This window comes from Enhydra lutris, unplaced genomic scaffold, assembly GCF_002288905.1.
Source record: "Enhydra lutris kenyoni isolate GAN:26980312 unplaced genomic scaffold, ASM228890v2 scaffoldscaffold43, whole genome shotgun sequence".
Taxonomy (NCBI): domain Eukaryota; kingdom Metazoa; phylum Chordata; class Mammalia; order Carnivora; family Mustelidae; genus Enhydra; species Enhydra lutris.
The window spans coordinates 2,110,779-2,129,442 of record NW_019154127.1 but is presented as its reverse complement, the minus strand read 5'-3'; the positions used below and the strand labels follow the sequence as shown (position 1 = coordinate 2,129,442).

General features: G+C 38.7%; 1 protein-coding gene across 1 annotated transcript; it reads left to right on the top strand.

The window, feature by feature from the left end:
• Positions 1–17,036: 17,036 nt before the first annotated feature.
• LOC111155644 (keratin-associated protein 8-1) lies at positions 17,037–17,228 on the top strand. Its single transcript, XM_022515918.1, has one exon. The coding sequence runs from the start codon at positions 17,037–17,039 to the stop codon at positions 17,226–17,228; it is 192 nt and encodes a 63-aa protein (XP_022371626.1).
• Positions 17,229–18,664: the final 1,436 nt, after the last annotated feature.

The following is an 18,664-nucleotide window of genomic DNA, read 5'->3' as shown; positions in this document are numbered from 1 at the left end:
AGGACCCGTGGCTCCAGGCAGTGCAGAACTCCTCATCGATTCTCTGTGTGCGAACCAACCTGTAGAGCAACGACTGTCTTCCTGTCTCCAGATGCATGAGGGAGATACATCTTCCATCTTCTTCCTGACTTCTTACTGAGTTCCTGGTCTTTGACGATGCCGAACAAGCCATCCAGGCATCCAATACTGAACTGATACTCACCTACAGCCAAGGAGAGCAAGATGTATTTCTCCGACATACCTAAATTTTAGCCGTGAAGCAAGTAGATTGCTTCTTCTAGCTGCTCTGCTCCTGTGTTACTAAATTCTGCATCGGCATCAATGTATTACAACTGGGTGTGGGTAGAAAGGGGTTTTGCTGTCAGTCTCTTAATAAATCTATTTCATTCAGCACACACATGTTTTTGTTCCTGTTATTTATTTTACCCTGCTTTTATGCTTTTGAATTCATCAGCCAGTTTCAACCTATAGTGGCTGGCTTTAACCAAAACTTAATTTTGAGTTCAGACTGTACACCAGGATAGGGCGATGCCTCATTATTTTGTCGTTTAATGTTGAGATTTCAATTTTTAAAAAGGTCTTAAAAGGGTTCTAAATTAAATCCAAAATATACTGCCATTGTCAGTGTTTTTCTATGCTGACTGTAAGTAGGAACATTTCTTAGCTGTTGAATGCTCAAAAAATTTCTTTCCTTCTTTCATTAGTGACACCATCTCATTTAGTTTCTTTCCCCTTTTCCCTGCTGTTTACGGAACTCGGATCTAGAGAAGTTTGAACCACTCAGTCTGCTGAAAGAATTTCAGCTAAATGGACTTAGTTATGAATCTTTGTTTTTAGGAGTTTCTAAGATTTGGTGTATAAAGGGAAGCCAACAGCTAAAAATCATATAATATTTTTTTCCTTTTTGATAGATGAGTTTTATTTTTCCCATCCACTTCGCTTCACTTCTGATTATATATATATATATATATATATATATATATATATATAGCTGTATTAAAAATGAAGCATTTATTCTTTAGAATGATAGTTGCCATCAAAAGCCCTTGAAATGATATGTGGTCTATACTTAGAAAATGCTTCTTGTCTTCCCTCCTGAAAAATCTTTGCTTTATTGAAGCAAAATACTTTGTTTGAATGAAAGCTTATTCATTCACATATCAAGTATTTTTGGCACCCCCAGCCTCTCTCAGAGAAGGTGCTCAATAATTGTTCATTGACTTGTTAAATCTCTGCTTCATGGGTGCAAAATATTGTATAATTCAATATAACGTTCACTCATGTATGCATGAAATACTACTGGGCTCGCCACTGTGTTAAGAGTTTTGGGGACTATGAAAACCACCTAAGATAGAGACTGGCCTGAGAAGCTGACTGTTTTCAAGAGAGGCTCACTTAATAGACATTTGCCAAGTAGACACAATATCAATGATTGTCCTAAGACTTAGGGGACATAGAGACAAATAAAACATAATCTTTGCCCTGAAGACTTAAATATACTTTATTCAATATATAAAGGAAACTAAATAGTCTCCTATTTTACACCAATAAATGTGCTATAAATGATTATCCAAATATAAACAGATATTCTTTATTCATTTCCTTCCAAGGACTTAAAATAGGAGACAGCCTGTGATAAAAGGCATATATATATGTGTGTGTATATATATATATATACATATATATATATGACACTTAGCTTAAGATCAAGGAAAGCATAATTATTAAAATGAAAAATTAATATTGATATTCATATTAATATTTTATAATATTAATATAATATTATTATTTAATTACAGTACATACTCTAATTTTTTCAATGGCTGTAATAATGTCCTTTGGAGTTATTATTTGCCCTTGTCCATATAAACATAGCATAAACCGTGTAAGCTTTCATAGAAGGAAAGTTTGGGTATATAAACATGACCATGAGAGAGGTGACTTAAGAGTTATATATCGAGACAAATAACAGGTATGCAAAAAGGAATAAGAATGGGGCTATCTGGAGGTGAAGTGGGCTTTCACTGGCGAAGTTCCAGCATATAGGTAGACTGATCTACTGGTGGGGAGATTCCAAGAGCATCAGGTACTAAATGGATGATTTGGGATCTCTACCAACCATAAGATTCTAGATCCTTATCATCATGGCTAACATTTACCTAAAGCATAATTGTTCTAAAACCATAATTGTTTTTGTGTTTTGCTCTTACATTTTTAAAATTTTTATTTCGACATAATTTCAGATTCACAGAAAAGTTGCCATGACAGTGCAAGGAAGTTCTGCGTGCCTGGATTTACTAAATGTTTATACCTTGCCCCACTTACTTCATTACTACATGTAATATAATATACATACAGTACTGTGTGTGTGTAATATATATAATATTTAGAGTAGCAAACCCACTTCAGAATATATTTCAGGTACCATGTTGATTTGTCCTTAGAACAAAGGCAGAATAATCATGAAAATTAGAAAATTTAATATTAATTCTGTTATCTAATCAACACTCTGTAGTTAATTATCCCAATTTGTCCCTAGTAGTTATTTTTCCCCTTGTCCCTGTAGAATCTGAGCCAGTATCATGTGTGTGTCTCCTTAAATTCTCCTTAAATTCTTTAATCTACCTCAGTTCCTCAGCCTTTCTCTGTCTTTCTTGACCTCAACCAATTTGAAGGATGTTGATTACTTAACAGAATGTCCCATGGTTTTGGTTTGTCTGACTTTCCTCGTGATTCGGTTTATGTTAAACATCTTCGGCAGAAGTAATGCTCTGTTCTCCTTGGTGCATCTTATCAGGAGTCACATGATGTTGGTTTATGCAAATTTGTTATAAATTTTGACCACTTGGTAAAAGTCGGATCTTTCACGCTTCTTCACTTTGTTTGTCATTAGGAATTATTGCGTTGATCCTCTGACACTATGTAAGCATACTATCGCTTAAAAGCTTTTTACCCACTCATTTTAGGATCCATCTGCGACTTTCTGATTTTATACATCCTTCTACTATTTATTAGTTGGCACTCAACCATAAGAAAGAATTTTCTTTCCCCATTTAGTTTTTTTTTGTGCTTATTTATTTGTATCAGTATTTATATCAACATAAGCTTGTGGATTCTTCTTTTACTCAATATGTTATAATCTGTTAATGTTATTTTTTAATTTTGATGCTCAGATTGCCCCAGCTTTGGACAGTGGGAAAACCTTTACAGAAGCTCCTAAGTTCTTTAGAAATGGCCCAATCAGTATTTGATCAATTCTTTAATTTCTGGCTCAACAGAATGTTCCAGGCTCATCTTGAACTTCTCTGCTCCAGTCATGGAATCAGTGATTTCTCCTGGCCTCTAGATCCCTTAAGGGAAGACTGCAATTTAGAAACTATTGTTGCTATATATGCTCATTTATACCTTATCATTGCTAGGACTGTCAATCATCCCTTCAGGTTTAATAATGATACAGTAAGAAGATGTGCTGGAGCTCTGCATATGGGGGGAAGGTCACAAAGGATTCATTTAGGGTAAAAGAGGAACTGGCTGGCCTTTAGGCTGGCAGTGGGGGAGGGAGGGTGGTGTCCCCAAATGCCAGAGCATAAAGGTCATCTGTTCTTTTTTTTTTTTTTTTAATTTAAGGTTTTATTTGTTTGACAGAGAGAGAGAGAGACAGGGAGAGCAGGAACACAAGCAGGGGGAGTGGGAGAGGGAAAAGCAGGCTTCCCGCTGAGTGGGGAGCCTGATGCAGGGCTTAATCCTGGGACCCTGGGACCATGACCTGAGCTAAAGGCAGATGCTTAATGCCTGAGCCACCCAGGTGCCCCAAGGTCATTTGTTCTAAAGTTTAAGTGACCATTATGGTTGCCTGCTGATTGAACACTTCTGTTCTTCAACTAGAATTTCACTTAACCACCCTATCTCTGTTTTAGGCCCAATCTTTATATTTTTCTATGTGCAGCAATCCTGGTTCTCTCTGGGAATTTGAAGGGGAATAACAGCTTTCTCTTTGCATATAGCCCCCTTTTCATGACCTTTGCTATGGTTTCCCCTTTCTTTCTGTTTTCTTTCCATCTCCTTCCCATCATCCAGATATTCAGTTAATCCCTCCTCAATCTGTATTGTTCCTACAATTCTGTCATTGTTGGCTTCCACCTTTTGTTATAATTGAATGCATTCTGGAGGGTGGGGGGGATATGTGTTTGGTCTGTCTGCGATCTTTTTTTTTTTTTTTTTAATATTTATTTATTTTTGAGGGGTGGGAGGGGCAGAGGGAGGGAGAAATTCAAACAGACTCCCTGCTGGACATGGAGTTCCACTCAGGGCTTGATCTCATGACCCTCAGTTCATACCTGAGCCTAAACCAAGAGTCGAATGCTTAACCTGCTGTGCCACTCAGGTGGCCCCATCTGCCATCTTGAAGCTAAAAAGTGTAAATACCTTAAAAAGCCCAAGAAGGGATTAAGTATAACAGTGTGTCTCCTTTCCTCCTACAGTAATGATGTGACAGGCACAACAATAATTTAATTTCAATATTTATTTGCATGACAATTTTTTTGAGGTTGGCTTCATTACCTACCCATGTTACTGAAGAGAAAGCTGATATTAAAAAGTTAAATAGTTTGAGCTTTCACATCCATTTGTAAAGAAAACATGCCAAGATAAAGCCAAGGAGTGTCTGACTCCAAATCCATCCCTCCACTCTAAAATGAGTTACACAGCACTTTCAGAGTTATAAAACTCTTTCCCAGAACTATTCCTGCTTAATGTCACTTCTTATGCCATCAGCAATTATGCCTTATATTTACATAGTGATTTACAGTTCACAAAATACTTCCATAGAATCTTATTTAATTCTTTTTTTATTGAGATGTAATTGACAACACTATATTAGTCTCAGCTGCACAACATAATGGTTTGATATTTATATATATTATAATCACCACAGTGTCTAGTTAACATCCATCACCATACAGTTATAAATATTTTTTGTTGTGGTGAGAACTTTAAAGAATTACTCTCTGAGCGACTTTTAAAAATACAATACTGTATTAACTATAGTTACTATGCTATACATTATATCCCCAGAACTTATTTGTAACTGAGAGTTTGTGCCTTTTGACTACCCTCACTCATTCTGCCCACCCTCCACCCCTGGCTCTGGCAACCACCAGTATGTTCTGTGTCCGTGAGCTCCGTTTTTGCTTTTTCCATTTTTAAGATTCCACATATATGTGACATCATATGGCATTTATCTTTCTCTGTCTGACTTGTTTCACTCAGCATAATGTACCATCCAGATTGTTGGAAATGATAAGATTTCCTTTTTTTACATGAATAAAATTCCATTATATATCATATATCTATCCATTGTATCTATCATTTATCTATCTATCTATCTATCTATCTATATCATCTATTGATCACATTTTCTTTATCCCTTTATCCATCAATGGATACTTGGGTTACTTTCATGTCTTGGTTATTGTAAAAAACACTGCAGTAAACATGGGCAGTGCAGGTAAGTTTCCGAACTGGCGTTTTCATTTTCTTTGGAAATATACCTAGACATCGGATTGCTGGATCATATGGTATTCCCATTTTTAAGTTTTTTGAGGACCCTCCATACTGTTTTCAAAAATGGTTGCAACAATTTACATCCCCACCAACAGCACATATGGGTTCCCTTTTCTCCATATCCTTACCAACACTGAATTCTATTTAATTCTGACAATTGTCTTGGGAGATTGGGTATCATGAGGAAACTGATGAAATTAAGCAATTTTCCTGTGGGCAAATATTCACCAAGAAGAAAGCTGAGACTTGAACCAACACTTGGGCTGGGGTTTCTGGATTCCTTCTGAGGCCATCCTTCTATCACTGATAAGAGAGGAGAATGTGAACTCGGTATTTGCTGATTTGCCCATAACTGAGACTATCAAGATCCTCCATTATTTCACAAGCTTGCCAAATAAATTTTAGAGTATTAGGCTCCATTCTCTATCCAGATATCAAGCCCTTAGATTTTCCCTCCTCATCATGCCTAAGAAATGCTGTTATATCCTTATTCCTAATATTTCCGCCCTGCTTCACACCTGTGTCATTTCATGCCTGGACTACTGTACCCGCTGCCTATCCAGTCTGCCAGCCAGTCCCTAACCCCACTTCCATACACCAGACATAATCATCTCTCAAAATGTGAATCTAATAATATGGCTTTCTTTCACAAACTCGGGTTATTTTTTTTTTTTTTTTTTGTTACTTAGAGATTTCAGGATAAAGATCAACTAGTGGCTCATAAGAGTACTGATTCCTCTAGCCCCATTTCCTATTTGTCCTTACCGTGCTTTCCTCTCCCAAAATTGGATCTGCCATAGTTCTTTGCTTCCTTCTGTCCCCTTCTTCATCTAACTCCTACAGATCCTTCAAAAGGTTTTCCTCTACCCCAGGGAACTTTCCTTGCTCCAGTTTGAAAGCCCCACCTCTCTTTACTTTAATATCATCCTGTTCACACTGTCCTGCCAAAGTCCACCAACCAAGACCACCAGGAACACACCCGTCGTCAAAGTTAGGTTCATCAAGTTGTTCCAAGAGCAGAAATAATGCAAGATGAGAAATTACAAGATTTCTCAATAAGGGGGGTTTGGAAGGGGTTTGTTCTAAGATCTGGGCTTGAATGGGGTAATTCTGGAAAGGACTAATGGAGGGCAGTGGTCATTTCCGTATTGGATGCCATCTGTAACAAATTGCCACAAACTTAATGGCTTAAAATTACACAAATATGCTCTTACAGTTTTGGATGTCAGGAATTCAAAATGGGTTTTACTGGGCTCAAATCAAGGTGTTGGTAGGACTGTATTCATTTGATTTCCTAACCTTTTCCAGATTCTAAAGGCTTGCCCCCAGTCCTTTGGTTTGTGTCCCCTTCCTTCATCTTCAAACACAGTAGCATAACATCTTTAAATCTCTCTCCTGGATTCTGACTCTGACCTTCCTACCTTCCTCCTTCACTTTCGATGACGCTGGGCCTACCCAGATAATCCTGGGTAATCTCCTGTCTTCGAAGCCAGTGGGTTAGCAACCTTCATTCCCCTTTGCCACATAGTATAATAGATTCACAGGTTCCAGAATTAGGATGGCAATGTCTTTGCGGGACCATTATTCTGCCTCCCAGAGGTACCTAATTCTATGGCTGGGTGTTTTAATATTTTTACCCAGGAGGTGGAATAAGGCTAAAGGTGTTATTGGTCAAGAGGCAACAGTCACTGACAATGATGCCTAGTCATGTTGGGTTTGAATAGTGTTCCTGTTTCCATCTGTTCTTGGACATGATTACAGAGCGGCCTTGTTTTTGTCTTACTCCATCATTGTCACAGACTGACCTTGTCTGATTTGATGTTCTGAAGATTGTGTATGAATGCGGGGAATGCTCTGGCTTATTATTAATGAGGTGAGGGCTGCTCATTATCTTTCTTATGATCCTTGATTCCCTCACTAGAGTGTGTATGCTTGTAAGTTCCTTAAGGACAAACACTGTGCTTAATTCACTGTTCTATCACCACTGCTGTCTTCTACATGCTTGATAAATATTTGCTGGATTAATATAATGATTTTAAAACCTAGAGATAAAGCTTCATCCTTTGCTCCTTGAAATATGGTCAGAGAACAAGCAACATTGGCATCACCTGGGAGCTTCTTCAAAAGGCAGAATCGTGGGCTCCTTTTGTACTCAGAGCTTTGACAACATTTCAGGTGATTCATGAGCTCATAAAGTTTAAACACTGGCCCAGTCCTGTGGATGCTTACCCCAAAGGAAGTAGAGAGGGACATACGTCTCACTCTTGATTTTTAAAGCACTGATGAAATGGTATTAACATTTTTAGCAAAAAAGTAAAGTTTTTGACGTATGATGTCTCTTATGTTCTGGTTCTATTTTTATTGCTATTTACAGAAAAACTAGTTTATGGTTTTCATTTCCATTGTGGGTAGAGGAAAAGCACTTAAAACTGAAGCAGGAGAACTTTCTATTAGATAAATGGAAATATTTCTTGCTTCTAAGGCCTGCCAGCAGAGAGCTCTTAGGATATTCTGTGAGACTCTTGAATGTGCTGAGAATCATCTCTAAAAATACCCTGTTATTTCTCAGACACCAGTCCTTTTGTAGTGACTGGCCTCTGAGACTCCTGACATTATCTTTGACAACAAGATTCACAGTAGAGTGTCCTGCTCTTTTCTTCCTCCCTTTCCAGTCATCCTTCCCTCTTATTAATCTCTTTACAAGTGTGTCTCATTATCTCCATTTTGAAGCTTCTGCGTCCAACGCCCTGGGTTGCAACTGCAGAATTTTCAAGGCTTCCCTAATGAGCAGCCTAAAATTTTGAGATAAATCTTTGGGACCTAGGTCCTCACTTTTAAATTTAAATGTATTTATTTGTATATTTAGTTTTTGGTCAGCAAAGACTTTGAGGACATGATGCTTCTAGTAGCTCAAGCTTGCCATCCTTCATTGTGTGGCAGTAATGCAAAACGTGATTTCTGTCATCAGAAGCACATAACCTCAGGCCTCCCGAAGGGCAACGATGAGTAAATACGTTGAAGTGTCGTGCTTCCAGTCATCAGTGATGCTGTTTAGCACTGAAGGACACAACAGATCAGAATTTTTTAATCTTTCATTCTTTGGACTAAGTCAGTGTACAGGTTGGTGCCGTGCTTTCAATTTGCACGCACATTCCCAGTTGCTGGCTCTACCTCTCCCTTTGTGTCCAAAAAGTGGACATCAGCTCCTTGTTTTGCATTACTGAGAATAGAGAGTAGATGCTAAAAATGACCTTCTTATCCCACCAGTGACTGAAAGCTGGCAACAAAACCATACCTTCCTTCGAATGACTTTTCATGTCAGTTGTTAAACACCTGCAAGCTGTCTCTGACAGTCAGTGAGCTTATTATACATCCAGGCATTCCTGGGGTGTCACCTTATTTCTTAAGGACACATCATGGGTTCTACATCAAATAGCAAGCTTCACTAATTAGGCGTTTGCTCTGATAATTAACCAAGTGGCCTCACGAATGTGGCGTAGCCCTACAAGTGCTGAGATAGCAAGGCATTGAAATTATGTCTCAAGTTAGCCCTAAGACTTGGTCAGCAAGTTCTGGCCTTGTCATGTGACACTTTGGGGGTATATTGTTTGGCAACCATATTTGATGGCCTGCAATCTTGACTTCAGTCTGGTGTTTTTCACCTTAGCTCTGTGGACACTGTGGGTTGGATAGATTTTGCTGTGAGAACTCAAGATGTAGTGTTTCCCTGTACATTGTAAACTGTGGCTGCAACCTTGGCTCCTACCCATGAGAGGCTAAGCAGCCTCCCACCAGTCCTGACAAACAGAAATGACTCAAGACATTGCCAAATGTCTCCTGGGAAGCATGGTTTCCCAAGACAGTAAGTTACGTTAGGTCTGGTTTATTAAGCCGGGGCAAGAAGGTGTCTCCTTTTTATCCTTCAACTACTCATGTTCATCTCCTTTTGAGTGTTGTGTTTTGTTTAAGAGGACACATCTTCAGATAGCTTACTGTGGAACACTACAAATTTCCCAAGGTGTGACCACTGCCTTTACTGGAATCATATAGTGGCATGCTTAATTGGCCAGATTCCAATGAGTGTGGGCTGCAGTGTAATATTGGGTCATCTGTGATTTTGATGTGAAAATCATACCACGGTTGAGGTGGTGAGTTTCAGTAAGCCAACTTACCTCATTTTACAGTCAAATGGCTTGGGACCCAGAAAAATAATTTGCCTAAATTTTACCAGCACATCAGTGGCCAAATGTTTAGAATATTCATTCATTCATTTACTTAGTTGGTATTACTGAAAACTTGCACTGTGCCTCGTAGTGAGCTAGGCACTGAGGAATCAAGGCTGATTAAAGACATCATTTTTGCTGATCATTTAGCAGGTTAGAGAAGCATCTGTCAGTCACACGGATAAAGTTAAAGGACAACTGTGAAAAGTACTGCAGATGTGGGGGAGATGGTGGTCTGCCATGATGCTGTAGCTGGATTTAGCTAATGCAGGGGAGGACATAAAGACCTTGCAAAGGAAGTGTTTGGGCTGGTGTCTAGAGGTTGGTGGGAGAGAAGAGGGAAAAGGATTCCATCAGAATAAATAGTAAGTGCCAAGTCTTGAGAGCAAGAAGGAACATGGTACTTTTGAAACACTAAAAGACAGTGAAGGTTAAACATTGAGTTGGGGGCTTTTAGGTCAGTTTAGAGATAAATTTGAAAAATCATCCTGAAAGCAATTGTAAGTTATTGAAATATTTTTAATGTGTGTCTCTCACAACCAGATCTGCCTTTTGTAAATGCTGGTTGTTGGAAGGAGATTGTAAGGGGGGAAGCTGTCACCTGCCTAGTTCTGAGGCCACCATAGTAGTGCAGGTACATAAATAAATAGCTTGCATTGGGTAATATGGCAGGCTGAAAAATGGGCCCCCAAATTGTCCACTTTGTTATCTTACCTTACCTTATCAGACTCCCTACTTTACTGCTAGTGAGGCAGGGGTGAGTAAGTTAAGGATCCTGATTTGGGGAGATTATCCTAGATTATCCAGATGGGCTCAATATGATCCTTGTAAGAGGGAGGCAGGAGGATAGCAGTCTATAGCATAGGAGAAGCAAGACATTGGAGGGAGGCAGGAAAGGAGGCATGGGACAAAGAATGCAGCTGGCCTCCATAGAAGTTAGAAAAAGCTAGAAAACCAATTCACCCCTCAGAACCTTTGGAACCATGCCTACTGCTGATTTCACACATTTGGCCATAGGAGGTTTAAGACAATAAATTTGTGTTTTTCTTATTTTTAATTTTAATTTTTTTAAAAAAAATATTTTATTTATTTATTTGAGAGAGAGCGAGAGAGAGAGAGCAAGTGCATGAGTTGGGGAGGGGCACTGAGCAGGAGGAACCCAAAAGAGGTCTAATGTACTGTGTGTGCTATCTGGGAAGAAGATTAGGAAGTACTGCCCTTTGGTCTTCCTTCCACAGTGTCTTCCATGGATGTCTTGTGTCAGATTCCCTGGTGGGGCTGTGGGGTAATGACCATGATAGATGATTGTTAACCCACAATTGTTAAATCTAGCTCTCTAAAAATTCTTAAATTCATCCTCTTGTTCATACTGTCACCTGAATTTAGGCTCCCAGCCTCTCTTGCCTAACTTAGTGTGATGGTTTTCATGCAGTTCTACTGATTACCAACCCAATGGCCATTCCTTTCCCTCTTGCTAGGTTGGCAGAGACCACTTTGCACTATAGGAGAAGAAAATACTGTATGCATGCTTTTCCAGCCTCCTCTATAGCCCAACCATGAGATGTGATTCAGTTCTAGAGTATGGGAGCCAGTGGGAATACACTGTAAGGCAAATGTGAAAAGAATTCTTTGGAGAGAGTAAATACAAAGGAGCTGTGGGAGAAGAGATCCTCTCTTTTGCTTCTCGGTTTTGGATGTTGATGCATGAGAATATGAGGGATGCACCTGCTGTAGTGATTCTGCAGCTGATGGGAGAGCACTGAGAGGTCCCAGTGAGCCAGCTCTGCACCCTGACATTGCCAAGCCCAGAGGCAGCCCTGGAATGGCCGGTGTTCTTGCTTTTGAGTAGTCATGAAAATAAGCTCTTTTTGTTTAAGCAGGCATCAGCGTGGGTTTTTGTTACTTGCAGCCAAAAGGATTCCTAGTGAATACAATTTTAAACCCAATCTTCATACATACTTCCAGGATTTCCCCATTCCAATTCATCCCCCACACTAACAGGGCAGTCATCTTTCTGAAATGCAAAGCTGATTATGCCCGCCACCCCTAGCTAAGTGCATGAGTGGTTCCCTCTGCCTCCACAGCTTGTACAGTTTCACATGCCCCCGACCTTTTCAGCCCCAGCTTCCATTAATTCTCCTGTCATCATGGCTGCGGCCCCTTTGAATCATCTGTGACTCCTGGAAGACTCTGTAGTATTTAACAACTTTGAGACTTTAAAACACTTCTTTCTGGAATATACCCTATCCCCCTAACCAATACTCACCCATTTTCAAGACCCAGTTCAAATATTTATCCTTTCCATAGTGAAGTTTTCCATGGCCACTACCCCGAGTTCAAGTAGACTTGTTCATTCTCTCCATCATCCCTGAAGTCTGCAGAAGGCAATATGGACTTGCAGGGTAGAATGGGTAAACTTGTTTATTTATTTATTTATCATTTTTCTTTTAATTACTATTTCTTATTCATCTTCAGATTGCTACAACCTAACAACATACCTGAAACACAGCAGATGTCTAATAAATATCTTTAAGAATAAATTTTTGAAAAGATAAATGGAAAGATCATTTTTGTATTACAGAGTAACCACAGATGAATATTTTAAAACTCATTTAAAACATTCCCTTGTAACTTCTCTCTCATTACTAATGAATTATAATATTTTGAAGCTAGAAACTTTATCTGTGATGCTTACAAGACAAGAACTATCTTTCTGTGCATGCTGGAATTGACTCTATTTCTAAGATCTGTACACACTATGGTTCTTGCTCCTTTGTAGAAAATCAAAGAGCAGGACTTTCTTCTATCTTTATTCATGTCAGACCTTATTTAAATCAAAGAAATACAAAAGGAGAAATCAAGTAATTTATTAAATAATATCTTAAGATGTTATTAAAAAAGAAAGGGGTCATGAACTTTATCCAAACCAATAAGTATCCAGTAATGATTAGTCTAGTACTGAGTCATTTTTCATGCGACAATATAATATTTTTCTTTTTATCAAACCTCCATGTCACATGATCCTGTTTTTTTGAGGAACTCACAAAAGCAAGACATTTTTACTGCATTTGGTTTAGACATTTTTTGCTTTCTACCAGGGGTTCCCTACCTCACACTTTCCCTCATGTTGGGAGGTTCTGGAGGGCCATGGGTCTTTTGGCATTTGGCTTAAGGACAAGTTGACAAGGAGATACATTTAATTTGGATATGGAGGAATAGATTCGGAGTGTGGTTTGCAGTCACTTCTGTGTCTCATTAGGCTATTTTGAGCTATCCTTGTATGGGGATGGCTTCCAGGAATTCTTTACCATCTACTCCCCTAATTTACACAAAGTTTTTGATATGAAGATGTAGGATAAGAGGTCACATGTCAGTATGAATTTGCCCCATGGCATTCAGCACAGGATGAATAGTAGAGAAAATAGTTTGAAATGATGGAGTCAGAAGCTAATCTATGGAAAAAATATTATGGAATTATGACAAGCAGTTAAGTAGTAAAAATACTCCTTTTGGAATTTTGTAATATTTATGATTTTTGTTAGAGTTTAATTTTTTGATTTCTTTTAGCATTCAACAAATATTTAATTTTGTATTTGATTTTATATTTTTATATTATGTTCTTTTTCTTAAAGAGGGTTCTCAACATTGTATAAACTGCACGCTTTACAAAACCTAGATCTTCCCTAGATATACCTATGTAAGAATATAGCTTTCATAGAACCAATGCAAGATTAAGCTAGCTATTAGCTATGTTTTTGTTTTTCATTTTTATTTTATTTTATTATTACTTTCTTTTCTTTTCTCTTTTCTTTTCTTTGTTTTATTTTTTCCTATTCAGCCGCTTCATAAAGAAAGAGAACACAAATAACTCCTTCCTCTGCCAGATCATGACAATTTTAATCTATCCCACATCAGTTGTTTTTAAATGACTTGTTGATAATGTGTCTCCCTGAAAGTTTTCTGTGTTGGGATTTTTTTGTAGACGTTCTAGAGAAAATTCAGGATGTTTGCTATGAAAAGGCCTAAGGTTTTTTTTAATTTTTAAACATTTTTAAAAAGATTTTATTTATTTATTTGAGAGAGAGGGAGACATAAAGAAAGGGAGCACACGAGAAGCAGGGAGGGGCAGAGAGAGAGGGAGAAGCAGACTCCTGGCTGAACCGGGAGCTTGACAAAGCAGGGCTTGATCCCAGGACCCCAGGATCATGATCTGAGCATAAGGCAGCTGCTTAACTGCCTGAGCCACCCATGCACCCCAAGGTCCTAAGTTTTTAAAAAGATGTCATATTTTAATTTTTATTTACCATTACTACTCAGATACAGAGCTGGGTATTGTACCATGGAGGGCATAGCTAACATCTTGCCAGATTGGGTAGTCAGGTGAGGGAGAAACTCATTTCAACAGAGCATTAGAAAAGATTTTGGCAAATCTTTTTCCATCCCACTGTATAATGCTACTTTTGTTTTGTTTTGTTTTGTTTTGTTTTCTTTATGGAGCAGAGCAATGTGATGAGAGTAAGACATAGTGTTAATCATTCTGTGATATTTTTTTTTTTTTCAGGGGAAGACCTACTCTTGAATACCTTTATATTTTAGGAGCAAAGCCAGTTTTAATTCCCTGACCTTATTTAGCTGTAAGTCACATGAAGTGTTTGAATTGTAAGTGCTGAGTCAACCTAGGTGGTCATGGCGCTTTGTTCTTAAAAAAAGATGGTAACGTAGCACCGTGTATTTTCAAAAATGCCTCTCCTGTAATTAATCAATTAGTGGTTAGAATGCTGCATGGTTTTATATTTTTCTGGGTGTCTCACCTTGCCTTGGATTCAACCTGTGACTTCTGTGTACTCCCAGATATTTAGGTCTTAGTTGCTGGTGATAGGGAGGAAATCTACCTCTGGGACCTATACAGGGATCTACAAAATTTTGGGGTCCAGCATGTAATACATATTCTTCCCATGGCCTTCTAAGAATGAATTGTTATAGCTCTGTGCCTTTCTGTTTCTGTGCCATGTGTCCTCTTCTGCGGTATATTCTGTAAGTTTTCTACCAAGTGCCATTCTGGGCAATCTCAGTGCAAATGTCTGGAATAGTTTATTAGGTCTTGCATGACCCAAAGTAATTTTGATCAATCTTGTCCATTCTTTCACTCCGGTTTTGAGAACTAAATTTCTATTTAGAGAGGAATGGCTTTCCTTCTCACTCCTGGGGTGTGAGGAGTGAAATGCTGACTTAATATGCCACCTGGCCCTTCACAAGATTGTCACATTTGTCAGATAATCTGCTTTTATTAGATCCAGAAAAAAAAAATATATATATATATACATTTCAGAATAAAACTTGCCATTCATTTTTCTGTTTTTTACTTTGTTATTATTTTCTTTCCTTCTTTTTTTTTTTAAGATTTTGTTTATTCATTTGAGACACAGAGATACAGAGAGAGAGAGAGCATGAGCAGGGGGAGAGGCAGAGGGAGAGGGAGGAGCAAGCTCCCTGCTGAGCCAGGAGCCTGATGTAGGGCATGATCCAAGGACCCCAAAATCATGACCTGATCCAAAGGCAGACACTTAACCATCTGAGCCACGCAGGCACCCCCTCTATAGCTGTTTTCAATATTTATTTTTAAAAGGGTACCAGATCAAGATTCACTTATGGTTTGTCTCCCTCCCAATCCCATCTGAGGGTTGATGGGGGGAGAGGGGTAGGAGGGGTGGGGTTATGGACACTGGGGAGGGTATGTGCTATGGTGAGTGCTGTGAAGTGTGTAAACCTGACGATTCACAGACCTGTACCCCTGGGGATAAAAATATATTATATGTTTATAAAAAATAAAATTAAAAAAAAAAAGATTAAGAAAGCAGAGGCATCCAAAAGAAATGAATTAACAAAGACACCATTGTCAAAGATGGTACCTTGATGAGGTACCATCATATAAGGAGAAACAAAACTTTGTGATTAGTAAGTCTTGAAACAAGAATGTGGCAACCATGTGCAGATTAGCCCAAAATGAGGTGATGTGGGACACAATGAAGAGATACTCATTAGATCCTCAGAACCAATGCCAGACAACTGAGATTTCCCACAGGGACCCAACAGGTAAGGATTATCACCAGTTCCAGAGTGAGAAAGATCTGGGTTCTGAAATTGGTTTCAGAAAAAACTATTTGTCTCTATCAAATGTTTTATGAGTGTATACCAAGTAAAGTGTATATAATTCTCAAAAAAAAAAAAAAAAAAGGGTACCAGATCAACAAATCATATTTATTTAACCATTCATTTCAAGGGGCACCTGGGTGGCACAGCTGGTTAAGTGGCCTGGCTGGCTCTTGGTTTTGGCTCAGGTCATGATCTCAGGGTCCTGAGATCAAGCCCCACATCGATTTCCACATTGGGCTCTGCACTCCCTGCTCAGCATGAACTCTGCTTCAAGATTATCTCCATCTGTCCCTCCCCCTACTCATGCATGCTCTCTCTCTCTCTCTAAAATAAATAAATAAGTCTTAAAAAAATTTAATCCAAAAACTCCATTTTTTTTTTAACAATTATAAGATTATTAGTTCAGGCAGTGGTCTCAAAATGTGATGTTAGATATAGTTCATGTGGGGATTATAATAAAGAATAAATTTTAAAACCAGTCCTTAAGACAAAGGAGCTAGAGATAGGGAAAAAATAAAAAGGAGACTTTCCTATGAGCTCTATGGCATTTGTCTTGCACAGTACCAAAAAGAGAATTCTTTAACCAAGTGAATACTAAGAAATACCTCGAGTTTTAGTTGGACTCACTATGTTTTTATCACTTCATTTAATTTATTCAAACACATATTTATTGAATTCCACCTTGTGTGTTGTGGAAATTCAGTGAGCAAGAGAACTGAATAAGATTTAACAGAACAGTTCTTGGTTTCATAAGCTTGCTTACAGAGAATTCTATCCAGGGTCTATAGGACCCAGGGCTTTGAAGTCACTGCAATACTTCTTTAGTGAAGGACATACTTTGAAGGGATCCTGTCCTTGTATTCTATGACGTGAGAGCTTTCTTAAGCAGCTGTAAAGACATCTAACACAAGAGCAGATCAAATTAACGAGCTTTTTGTGGTCTCAAGAATGAAAATTGGTATCAAGAATGAAAATGAGGTCCTCATGTTTTTAACCACACCCCACAGCCAGGGTATATAAAGAAGGTTCTGAGCCTGGAGAATCATCACACAGAGGAGACACATTCCCCAGCTACCTGAGCCCTCCACTCCTGACACCATGCAGTGCAACAACTTCTCCGGTGCCGTCTTCCCAGGATGCTACTGGGGCAGCTATGGCTACCCCTTGGGGTACAGCGTGGGCTGTGGCTACGGCAGCACCTACTCCCCAGTGGGCTATGGCTTCGGTTATGGCTACAATGGCTGTGGGGCCTTTGGCTACAGAAGATACTGGCCATTTGATCTCTACTGATCTGTTGAAATTGCCAAGGCGTAGAATCTTCTCTACCAAGGCTGAAAGGCGCCCCTCCACGTCTCTCCTTTACTTCCTTCTTTAGTCCTCCTTTGCTCCATGATGTACCAGTCACCGCTTCTCAGACCTAGCTCCAGAGTCCAGAAGGAAGGAAACGAAAAAGCCGATGATGCCTCCAGCTGCCTTCCCTGGATGATGTTCTTTGAGACATTTTCAGAAACTTGACGCCCAACGACGTATTTCTTCTGAATTTTTCACCATGCTCATGACTCTTGATAAAGTTATGGATGTGCGTGTTGAATTCTCAATAAACTTGTCTCAATCAGCAGAATACTCTCACCTGAGCAGAGTTTCTTTTCTTGGTGTGTGCACGTTTCTGTTACACTGAGTGTAGAGGGAGATGGGTTTGTTTTCCTCATGTGGGCTTTAGAAGCAATAAGAAAGAAAATAATCCTTGATCTGGTGTGATAAACAGGCAAGAGGGGGCTACTAGTGAAGGGGGGAAAAAAGTCTGTCTTCATCTTTTACTTCTGGTATCTACCTCCAATCCTTGGGCCAGTGGGGCACCATTCAGTTCTTGGTGTTTCTCATTTCACTGCTCCTTCCCCTCCTCAAGGAAACCCAACATTATCAGGAGGCTTTTCCAGTTATTTCCATGTTAGTACAAGTGAAACCCACTGTGTTCCCTTTCCCGGTGATGCAAGAATATAGAAAAAAAAATACCATGTTTCCTACGAAAAAATTCTGAGGCCTCAAGTAATAGAATAGCTATAGACATATTTTGGGAGCCTGAGAGTCTTTTAGGGGGAGGGATTATTCCCTTATATCAAAACACCTATGGTATTTATTTTACAGCTTAGAAACTCCAAGTAAGAAACAATGACGGAAAGCTTCATAAACTTTGTACAATTGATACCAGGTAGTGAGTTTTACTCTTTAAAGATATGAGTAACTTTTCATAAACATGGGGAAAAAGTAACTATAAAGAAGTGTTTCTGAAGATATATTAGCCTTTCTCCGGCTCCTTTAGAGAAAAGAGCTATATTCCTTTCATAAGCCAAGTCAAAAATGTCTCAATCCTCCTGTTGAAAACATTTTATGTATAGTACAAATATTCTTAGTGATAGCAGGATTTGGCTTAACCCTGCACCTTTATTGAATATCTGCACATGTCTATAGTGCCTCTGATTTGTCTCGTAGCTAAAAACGTAAAGGCTATTTGGAGAGATTACTTTAGAAGAGAGTATTTTCTCCACCATATTTTACCCAAAACATATGTCTTTTAAAAAATTCAAAAAACATCTTGTTCAAGGATTTACTTGGTAGATTCTTCCCCAGTAGACTACTGTGATAGCCAATAAAATCTCGTTTGAAACTTTCTAGCAGCTACATATTAATTCATGCTGAGAATTATACTTTAATCAAACATGCATATT

Excerpts from the sequence above, each read along its gene's own strand:
- LOC111155644 (XM_022515918.1), top strand. The coding sequence starts at position 17,037 with ATGCAGTGCAACAACTTCTCCGGTGCCGTCTTCCCAGGATGCTACTGG.